This window comes from Melanaphis sacchari, unplaced genomic scaffold (genome assembly GCF_002803265.2).
Source record: "Melanaphis sacchari strain LSU unplaced genomic scaffold, SCAv2.0 Contig96_pilon_pilon, whole genome shotgun sequence".
In the NCBI taxonomy this organism is placed as follows: Eukaryota; Metazoa; Arthropoda; class Insecta; order Hemiptera; family Aphididae; genus Melanaphis; species Melanaphis sacchari.
The window spans coordinates 53878-65250 of NW_020271686.1; the positions used below are offsets into that span (position 1 = coordinate 53878).

The 11373-nt window shown below is 23.6% G+C and overlaps 1 protein-coding gene and 1 pseudogene across 1 annotated transcript; one reads left to right on the plus strand and one right to left on the minus strand.

The window, feature by feature from the left end:
* Nucleotides 1–318: 318 nt before the first annotated feature.
* Nucleotides 319–7254, minus strand: LOC112603120 (kynurenine 3-monooxygenase). Its single transcript, XM_025351550.1, has 11 exons — nucleotides 7186–7254; nucleotides 7037–7106; nucleotides 3100–3293; nucleotides 2483–2531; nucleotides 2329–2416; nucleotides 2089–2257; nucleotides 1768–2025; nucleotides 1555–1644; nucleotides 1295–1435; nucleotides 808–969; nucleotides 319–538 (listed from the first exon to the last, which is right to left on the minus strand). The coding sequence occupies exons 1-11, from the start codon at nucleotides 7231–7233 to the stop codon at nucleotides 446–448; spliced, it is 1362 nt and encodes a 453-aa protein (XP_025207335.1). The 5' UTR covers nucleotides 7234–7254; the 3' UTR covers nucleotides 319–445.
* Nucleotides 7255–8384: 1130 nt separating this feature from the next.
* Nucleotides 8385–9019, plus strand: LOC112603123 (annotated as a pseudogene).
* The last annotated feature ends 2354 nt before the right edge of the window (nucleotides 9020–11373 follow it).

The window sequence follows — 11373 nt, forward strand, 5'->3', positions numbered from 1 at the left end:
TTAAGTAATTAACTGTTATACCTTTTCATTCATATAAATTTTATTTATTTTACTGTTTTATCGGAAAAATAATATTATACGAGTGTACGAAAAAAAATTTAAACTTACAATATGTTTTATTATTATTATTTGTAATATATTAGGCATTTGTTTTAATAATACCATTTTTTTAAAAAAAAGCTTTAATTCTTAAAACATAAAACATTGAAGTAACAACTCTATAGATAATACATGATCACCAAAAATTACATTAATTTCCTTTAGAATTTTATCTTTAAATTATTTAACTCGTAGAAGTATACAATATACATGTATGAATTAATGCTAATTTAAAATTATCTTATAATGTAAGAGTATATAAAATGATAAATTATAAATCTTGTTCATAATGCCATGATCTGGATCAATTATAATCGACATGTCATAAGTATGTGTGCAATTTGTTTTATTGTAATGTTTTTGACATTATTGATGCAAAAATGAAATACAAACTTATAGAGAAGAATGTTGCGAATAGAATAAACATTCTAAACAAAATCTGTAAAACAATTATAATTAAATAATTAAATTTTATTATCTGATGTAAAGTATCTAGTATCTATTATTTTTTACGTTTAACTCAATAAATATAGGTATATATTTTATTTGTGTAAAATATTATTAAACTATACTTGAAATAAATGGGAACACATTTCAACGAGAAACGTTGTCATGAAATGAATGTAGTATACAGTCTGATAAACTATAATTTTTGTTCATTCATTATATTTAAAAATTATATAGATTATTTAAATATAATGTGCTTACTTGGTCTTGCCACTGATTGTCAAGTTTACACTGTCGATAGCCAATTGATGTAAAAGAAACTGAACTATGAAGTGGTATCCACGTTTGAGGAAACCATTTATTTAGTATGTTGTCTAGTTTTTTTCGCCACAAAAAGCTTCTACGAGCAACTAAATCACGCATCTATAAATTTGATATTAATTAGTTTGAAATAAGTTTTATAAGATTTGCTGTGAAAAATATGTTATAGTATTAGTATTATCATATTATATTACAATAACATTTAAATTCATCGAAATAATTTTTGAACACAATAATAGTGGTTTTAACTTTTAAATACATATCTAATTGTTTAGCTTACAAAGATTTTAAGTTTTAAATACAAGTTAAGTTATAGCTATAGAATACACATTTAAATGTGAATATTATAATAATATTTAATATTTGTAATTCAACATTAAGCCAAATACTCAATTTATCTAAAATGCATAACAAACAATATCATTACTTCAATATAGTTGTAAAATGCTAAATCACTAATAGCTTCTGCATCTTGAATTCTTCTAGATGTAAACGTTTTAATAATAGTTTTCAAATCATGGTCAAATTCTTCGAGAAGTTGATTCAAAATTGTGCAATCTTCAAAACCCTTAAAATTTAAAAAAATATTGTATATTTAATACACACGTATAATTTGCGAGTATATTATGCATAATGTATGTATTTAATAATACATAATATTTATTTTGGATTTTATTTCGTACTTACAGCGTTCATTCCTTGACCATAAAAAGGCACTATAGCATGGGCAGCGTCTCCCATCAATAAAAAACTATCATTAACGTGATATGGATTACACTGTATATAAAGGATACGTCATGATAAAATTATTTAAGTAATCTGATATTGTACATTTTTTGGTTGATAGTTCTATTAAAAAATAACTAACTTTTTTTTTATTTTAATAAAATACCTGCTTACTTTAATAGAAATAAGAGTTCTTGCTTTTCCATTAGTCACTTGGTTTAATAAATGTTCCGGTCGAATCAAATCCATAAAATCCTTAAAGTATTCGTTGAAAAAATGTAAAATCTCTTCTTTTCCAGATTCTAATATCAATGGAAATTTATTCATTGGCATGAATAAAGTACAAGTCCAAGATTTATCTTTATTTGGTAATGCTATCAACATGAATGTATTTCTCGGCCAAATATGAAGATGACCCGGAGTTAAAGTTTCCTAAAAGTTTTTAATGTTATTCCAATATTATGAAATATTATTTTTGAATTTACATTTCCTTACTTTTGTTTCAGTTGATGGTAAGCTTATTTCAAAATAACCATGATCTATATATGTCTGCGAATAATTAAACATTGGCAGACGAATCATATGTTTACGAACAACAGAGTGAGCCCCATCGCATCCAATAACTATATCCGGTTTTACAGTTTCTTGTTGGTTTTCTAATAATCTAAAAGAAATGTGACATTATTTATAAGAATAATGTTCTTACAATATTAAATCAAATAATAATAAACTTACTTTTGAAATGTTAATAGTTTGGAATTAAAATCAACATCGACGAGTTTATGCGAAAAGTTTAATTTCACATTTGAATATTTTTCAAGTTCTACGAACAAATTGTAATTATTTTAAAAGGCTTTTAAAATAACTAAAATATTTAACAGATAATTACTTGTTAATAAAAATGCATTGAGTTCCTTTCTGCTAACAGAATATAAACACTGTAAAAATTAATTATTTAGTTTTTTATTTTTTATTATTAAGTTACCTTAATCACTTAACTTACTGTTAGTACATAAAAAAAAAAAGATAATTTTTTTTATTGTTATATGAAACAAATGATAATAATTTTATATTTTTAGGTAAATAATATATAACTAATAGGGGAATAATTTTTAATATTCTTATCGAGTAGTTCAGCTATAAGAAATGTATAACTTTATTATGAAGTGTTTTTTAATCAAATGTTCAATTAGTATTGAATAATCTATTTACCTTGTTTTTAGTATTAAATTCTACTAGAAACTCTCAACAATTATTTAGCATACTAATGTACAAATAGAATGATTACCTAACCATGGATTAGTTTTAGGGCTTTTATAAGAATTTTGAATAATGATGAAAATGTTCTTGTTTTTCTATTAAATTTTTAAAAATTTCGCTCAGAATAGTTTTGAATTTATTTTACATTAGATATAAATAAAATATTTTAAGTAACTAAAAATAAATATTTGATTAGTAATAATTATAATTTATTAAACTAGTAATTAAAATTATTTTTAATGGTACCTTGCTTTTATTAATATCATACATAATGCTAAATTTCTGGCCATCAATTGAATGAATCATTCTACCATACATAGGTTCTGTAAGTTCCTCAATAACAATATTATCGAGACCGATAAATTGTAGAGCTTTAATGCCTCTTTCTGACAAAGCTAAGTTTATAGATCGTCCTGATGTTGATTTATCAAGTCTAATATCTGTAATAAAATAATTTTGTATAATATATTAATATGCAGGACGTACGTATTTATACAAACATGATAAAGCTTATTATTATTTTCATTACTAAACAATTTAGCTTCTATAGTCATTAATTATAGTTATGTTATTTACAAATATATACATATATACAAAATACATTAAAAATTATTTTTTATTTTTATATTTAATTCAAACTTAGAACGATGCAGAAAAATATCATTTAAATAATTACGTATAATCTAGGGTAACGTATGCGGATAAATAATTTTTTTGGTTTTCTAATTTTGTGTATAAATGATATTTCCAACATATTAACTATTAATAGTTGCTTTGCTCGGCGTTGTCCGTGCACAATTTATTAACCATTAGAAAAATACTTTTCGAAATTTTTATCGATTTTTTTACATTATTTAAAAACTATATAATTCGCTTTTATGATCATCAGACATAAATGTATAAATTTCATTCTAAACTTCCACGAGAGCAAACAACATAGCAGTAAAGTTATCCTCGCACATTTCCTATTAAAATTATACCTCTTATGTAGTTCAAACTTAGTTTAATTTGTTACTAATATTCGTTTTTCATAGACGACTTAGCGTTTAATTTACACCTTTATGATGTGTGTATTAATCGATTATATATTTTAAAAATCAATAGTTTGATTGACTTATAGAATCGGAAAAAGGCTCGAACAAACGCTCGTAAAAAATTTATTTTATTTTATTCTATTTTCCTGAAAAAAATGTGCCATTGATATATTCATATTTTATCGCTTAATATTCCATGGATATGAGTTAAATCCATAAAACTATGGCTAAAAACTGCTACATATTGTACTCTATTATTAAAAAAAAACCGCGCATGATTATCGGATGAGTAGTTTCTGAGATTATTCATATCTAAGATTCATACATGTGTTATTTAAGACATATCCATGTCAACATTTTTTTAAAACCAAATTTTAATGTCACCTATTGGATCCAATTGTGAATCTAAACATTCTAAACCATCTAGAGATCTATTCTAACACTTACAAAAATGTAATCAAAATCGGTCCAGCTGTTAAGAAAAGTTAAGAAATAATTATATATATGAATAAAGGTATTATATTTTAATATAATTATTTGTCTGTATAAATTATAAGAAACTGAATTTATAACTTAATATCGTATATGTTAGAGGAAATATGTATAATATTTGTATTTTATAAAATGTCTAGAAACTCTACACAATTCAAAATACTACATATAGGCAATCAATAAAAATGTTTAAATTATCTCAGCATTATATGAAATGCTAAACAATGTATAGGTAATATATTAAATACATATTATCAGTATTAATATTTTACTATGTTTCTTCATCTAATATACATTCATTTGTAATCTATATTATCGATACTTGCCGAAAGATAATGTGAAAATAATTTTGTCACCATAATTATATACCTAACTAGTCTTTTCATATTTAAATCTTTAATAAAATGTCGTGCATGGAGAATCGAGGCGCCGCGATATAAAAGATTGTCTTAACGTCAAATTATTAAGCGACAATGTGATTTAACTGATAAGCGATAATTTATATTATCAATAGATTAAAGATTTTAATAATACTAAATCAAAAAACAAAAAAAAAAAAAAACTGCATGACTATTGGTTCCTTAAAAATATTATGTTTTAGTCGTTAATAAATAACAATAATAGTAAGTTAATTTATCCGATTAAAAATAATGATAACAATATTTTATATTATTCAAATAAAAGCAATATTTTTGATATGTTACATGATACTAACCAATTTTAAGGACATGAAAGACGAGATAAAATGTTGTTTGAGCTTAATAGTAAGTTTAAAAATAGTACGCGCTCTGAAGTAGATTATAAGTCACTATGTAAATTTTTATCAATTAAAATACAAAATAATTAGAAAAGGATTAATTGTGATATCCATTTGTAATAAATTTAATAGCCGATGTCAAGTGGATTCAATTGATTTCCAGTCAAATGCTGATAAACTTTTTAAATTTAAAATGGTACATTAAAACCATTTCATTAAATCTGTTGTCATAAAACTATTAAAGACAAAAACTGTAAAAAAAGGTGGCTTATAATTTGATTGATATTTTAACTTTATTTGGAACACCTTCCATATTATATCCGACAACAGTTGTGAATTTTCTAACTTAATTGTTCCTAACTTGAAAAATTATAATCCCGATTTGAATATCAACCATGAATCATGGAAAACCTCAACATTCTCAAAGTCGGGAAGTGTTAAGTGGGTAAATCAGGTCATTCAAATATATATAATAATATAACACTTCAAAGTAGAGTGAAAGTCTAAGATTTATATAACTAATTAAAAACCGCGCTTACCATAAAGGTATTGAGAAGTCATCTTATAAAGCAGTTTTTGGTTTTAAAATTAAAGTTAGTTTAGAGACATAATTTCTACCACCAGATATTTTAAAAGATTTGGATGATGAAGAAAGCCTTTTCAATTTGGTAGATCGTAATTCCAATTACGATCCAATTACATTACGATACTTTTAAAGGTGTACATTAGATACAAATATATATCATATATATGTATATGTTAACGGTAATGTGTATAATATTGGTATTTTATAAAATGTCTAGGAACTCTATATCATACCAACTACAGTTGGTAATCTATAAAATTATTTAAATTGCTTAAGCATTATATGAAATGCCAAACAGTATATAGGTAATGTATTAAATCTATATTGTTAGTATTGTATTTTTTCCTTATAAGTATCTACCTCTACTTACATTTTTGTATTTTCTATTATTATATAATAGTAATAATAATTAATAATAGTGTATAACCATAAAAATTAATTTTTCTCTGCTTCATTTTTACGAAAGCATTATATTCTGTAATATTAAATTGGTACTTTGTAGTAAATATTTTCTTGTATACTAATAAAATTAATTATCTTTAGCTAATTATTATTATGAATTATGATAAAAGGAAATACATTTTTCTAGTAATTTCCCTATTCTAGAAATTGCCAATTTTTTTTGTTTGTCATTTTATGAAATGCTTAGTTATTATACAAAATATTTAGGAGATGTAAAAAAAATATATTATACACTTCTTAAACAAATCACAAATTATTATATAGGATTCTTAAAAATTTTATAAAATACCAATATTATACACTTTACGTCTTTACTACTAATATAATATAGAACTGCTAAAAAAGATGTGTTTCAAGAATGTCTGATGTTTATTTTAAATTCAGTTTCTTATATTACTGCAAAAATAATTTTAAATTATAGAAATAATTTAACAGCTTCAAAACCAATTAAAAAAATATACTTTGTCACATTTATACGAGCATATTTATTACAATGTATTAATGTGTATACATATCAACATATTTTATATACATAAAAATACTTTATTTTTAACCATGGCTTTGATTAAAATCATTGTGAGTTCTAAGCCTTTAAGTGGAACTGGAAAGGGAAATGATTGTTTTTAAAATTTTTTTTTTTTTTTGAACATTTTTAGTTTGAAAATTACTAGGTTTTTATCAAAGTGCAGTTCAACTATCCTCATGATAGATAATATATTAAATAATTTATAAATACAAATAATATATTTATTGCTCTGAATATACTAATTAATGACCATATTCATTATAGATATTATACTCAAAACTATATTGTATCAATGAATAGGATTTAATACTTGAAAAATAGTTTACCTGTTCGACTTTCGTAGACGGTAACGTCATACCCATGTTCTGCCATAAAACATGCACACAACGATCCAACCTAAAAAAAAAGTGATTACATTTGTAATCGTTATTGAAACTTAATTTTAATAAATATTATAGTTTATGAAATTATTTACTGGTCCGGCTCCAATAATAACAATTTTAACTCTTGAATGAGAAAACATCTTGTCAGGTTTAAATTTATGAGAAAACTAAAATGAAATGAAGACTTTTTATTAGATAACTTAATACATAATATCGTAATTTACAATATACGTTTCAAAGAGGGAGTATTATGATATAACACTGAAAATAATATCAATACACCCATCAATGAAGAAACCGTATAAAACGTAGTCCAACAAATATGAAGATATATCTTTGTCCTTTGAAATAATATATCAATGTATTACTGTTACTATTTTTAATTTTTTAATTATGAACAGAGAAATGCAAGTTTAGGATTTATAATAAAGTGTGTATTGTACGTCTTGATGCGTGTTTTTGATGTTACCTTCAGGAAAAGTAAAAAAGCTTCAATATCTAACGTTAAGAATAATTTTCTAGTAGAAAACTGGATTTTATTAATATTTTAGAGATGAAAAAAAGGAAAAATTCCTAGTATTTAAAAAAAAAAAAAAGATGCAGGCTAATAGATACTACTCTGTTTTACATTAGGTGTCAAATGGGTCACTATTGCATATGTGTTAAATTTGAATTTAATAATATATCATTGTATATGAAAACAACTTTGAGGAGAAACGGTCTGTTTGGGTTATATTATATAGTTAATATTTTGTGATTGGCTTTTTTATATAGCTATTGGAGTAATTTTTTTTTTACTTTGAGTATTAAGGTAGGTTAATTTTTTCTGAAAATGTTACATTTACATGTACTATTAGCATTTAATTATCATAATAATATATATTAATACCATATTATATGAACTTTTATTATTCAAAATCTAAAATTAAATTTTTGTATGAATTGATAATATCTTAAAATAAATCAAAAATGTCATTGCGTACAATAAAATTCATAGCGATATAAGGTATCACGTCAATTTTTCGTCGAAAATAGTTCGCGCGACAATTATTCGCAGAAAAATTATTCGAATAAGACAATTGTTCGCGCATAAATTGTTCGTAAAATAAAAAATAATAAGACTTGATTATTATGTAATATATTTTGTAATCTATACATCAGTTAATAAATAAAATACTATTTGATAGTGTGAAATTTTAAAATCATATCGATAACAAGATACGTTATCGAACATTATATAATGGGTACAAAAATCCCAATGTGTTCTGGAATAGTAGGTACCTACTAATAAAATCCCGAGTCTATTATGATGGATTTTGAAAAAGCAGCGATGAATGATGTTAAATCTGAATCTCCAAATACCTCAATTAATGGATGTTTTTTCACCTATCACAATGTATTTGACGCCACTTACAAGAAGCAGGGTTACAAAAAAATTACATACAAGATTCTGAATTCGCCTTACATAATATTCGTATGTTACCTGCTTTTGCTTATGTGTCATAAAATAAAATTATGAAAGACTATGAAAAACTTTTAGATTCTGAATACTTTTCTGAAAATGAAGAACTTTTAATGCCAATTAATAGACTATTTTGAGGGCACCTGGATTGGCCGTTTGCATCGTAGAGGCCAAAAAAGAGATCTGATCATCCCTATTAGTGTATGGAATTGTTATGATTTAATAGCGTCAGACCTTCTACGAACTAATAATTCAGTTGAAAGATGGCACAATTATTTTTCGCCTAAACTTAATTCATCCAAACATCCATCAATTTGGAGATTTATACATGCACACCGAAAAGAAGAAAGTATTAATACTTTAAAAATTCAGCAGTATGTCGCGGGTCAAGAACCACCATAAAAAAAAAAAAAAATGTATAAAAATAAAAGTGAAAATTTAAAAAAAATATGTGCAGATTATAATAACCGTACAACAGTTGATTATTTTCGTGGTGTTGCACACAATTTTCAATTGCAAATGTAAAAACTATGTACCTTAATATTATTGACATCCACAAACGTGGACAAATACTTAACATTGTATTTTATTTTTTATGTATTATTAGAATGTTATTATTATTATTTATTTATTTTTATTTAATACGAATAATGTATGCATGAACAATTTTCGTATTCGAACAATTTTCCAGGCGAACAATTGATGCATATTCGTGATATTATATACGTAGAACTATAGAAATATTAAATTCTCATGAATAATGTTTTTAAATTATATCAAAATAATTAATATCATTATTTATCTTTTAAATATGTTATTTCGTCCAAGTTTGAACTTAAAATATCTATAAAAAATAATAACCTTTATAATTTCGTTAGATTTTATTGTTTTAGTGAGAAATACTTATGAGACATTTTGTATTAAATTTTTAAAACTTAGACATAAACTATAAAGCGAAAAGGTTACTCTTTAAATAAAGAGATGTATTCTTAATATTTTTTGTTTTTAAATAAAAGACTAATTTTTGTGAAATCGTGTATACATTTTCAAAAATGTTGACCCATAAAATATTTTTTATAGAAATTTATATAAAAAAATCAAAGATTTTTCATGCCTATTAATACTTCATAAAGAGTTAAAATATTTGTAAAATGTAACCATATAATGAAAATGATAATTTAAATATTTAATGAAAATTGCAAGTATCTATTGTTCTTTTTATTTTTATTAAATACAACAAAATATCAAGAATTGCTTAAGGAGAAATAACTTATTTATAAGTGAATATCGTAAAAAATTTAAATTTTATACCTTAGGTATGAAAATAAAATTTCTTAAGAATTTCTAACTACAAAATAGTTTGCTAATTTTTGCAATTGTTATATATTTTGTCAAATTCTATTTTTAAACACTTATAAAAAAAATGTTGTGACCATAGATTTATGCGATATTTTTTAGCTAAGACTTATAATAAACTTTATGTTAAATTTTCAAACACTTTTTCTCAGCTAATAATATTGAATTGACATTTTTAGAAAAAAAAACTAATATAACTTTTAGTAAAAAATGTTAATGCCTGTAAAAAGCTCAAAAGTAATCGAGATATTTTTGAAGTATAACCGAAAAAAGAAAATGATGATATTGAAATTTGATGAAAATTTAAAGTACATTAATACAGTTATTTGTTTTCAAGTTACTTTAAAAAAACAAAATTTATTTTGTCAACAATTTTCGTAAAAATTCCTTTTTTTCTTTAATTTTTGTTTCGTTTTTCTAGTTAGTAATAATTTTTGCACTAGTCAAATTTAGTACAAGGTTTCTAAATTAGTTTTACTTAAAGTAATTGAAAAATATCGTAAATTTAATATTTTTATCTGGTGAGTGATTATATTTTCTAAAACGTATAAGTTATAAATATGGGGAAGTATCTCTCAGATCCAAGCCCTCCTATTTTAGAACTAGCTATCCTTGTGGCACTATTTTGGCCTCCGTGTTTATAATTTTGAATATCATACCCTTTTTTTTATATTCATGTTATTACACACCTTTTTAGGTTTCGTCTACCACTCGCGTAGTTTTTTATTACCTTGCCCATGATTGGAGAACATCGGACAAACAAAATTGATGCTTAACTTTAATTATGAAAAAACAATCTATGTTCTTTATTATATTTTTGTAAATATACAAATGAGGAAAAAAATATTTTTTGTTGAAACTATTATAGTCAACACATATAAGAGAGTCTAAATAACTGTTATAATCAATTTACTTCCTAGGATTTCAATTTGGATTTATCCTTAATTCCATTAAATTTAACTATTATCTAAAATGTATGGATGTTAGTTTTCCTACTTGGTTGACGTTCATTTAGTTACTTTCTAACTTTTATGGATCACAGCGTGATATTACATACTCTATAAACTTTCGCAAAAACAGACTATCTAATGCAAAAAAACTTTTTTTTCAAATTAGACTAGTTTTTAACACCTATAATCTATATATTAACATAAAAAATTTTCAGCTTTATAGATGATATATATATCATCTATACAAGTATATATATATGTTACAGTAAATTATGTTAAACATTAAAATAACGTTATTTTCTAGTAAATAACAATAATTACCTAACAAACTAGTGATTATCGTGGTTTATTATTTTTTGGGTTTGATTATCGATAATTTCTACATACGATGGAAAATGTCATTATATAATGTTATCTTAATAGTATTAAATACCTACTAGATAGTATTACAGCCGCAGTAGATAGAAATTCGGACTAAGATATTCTGTAATATATAAATAAAGCATAAATAA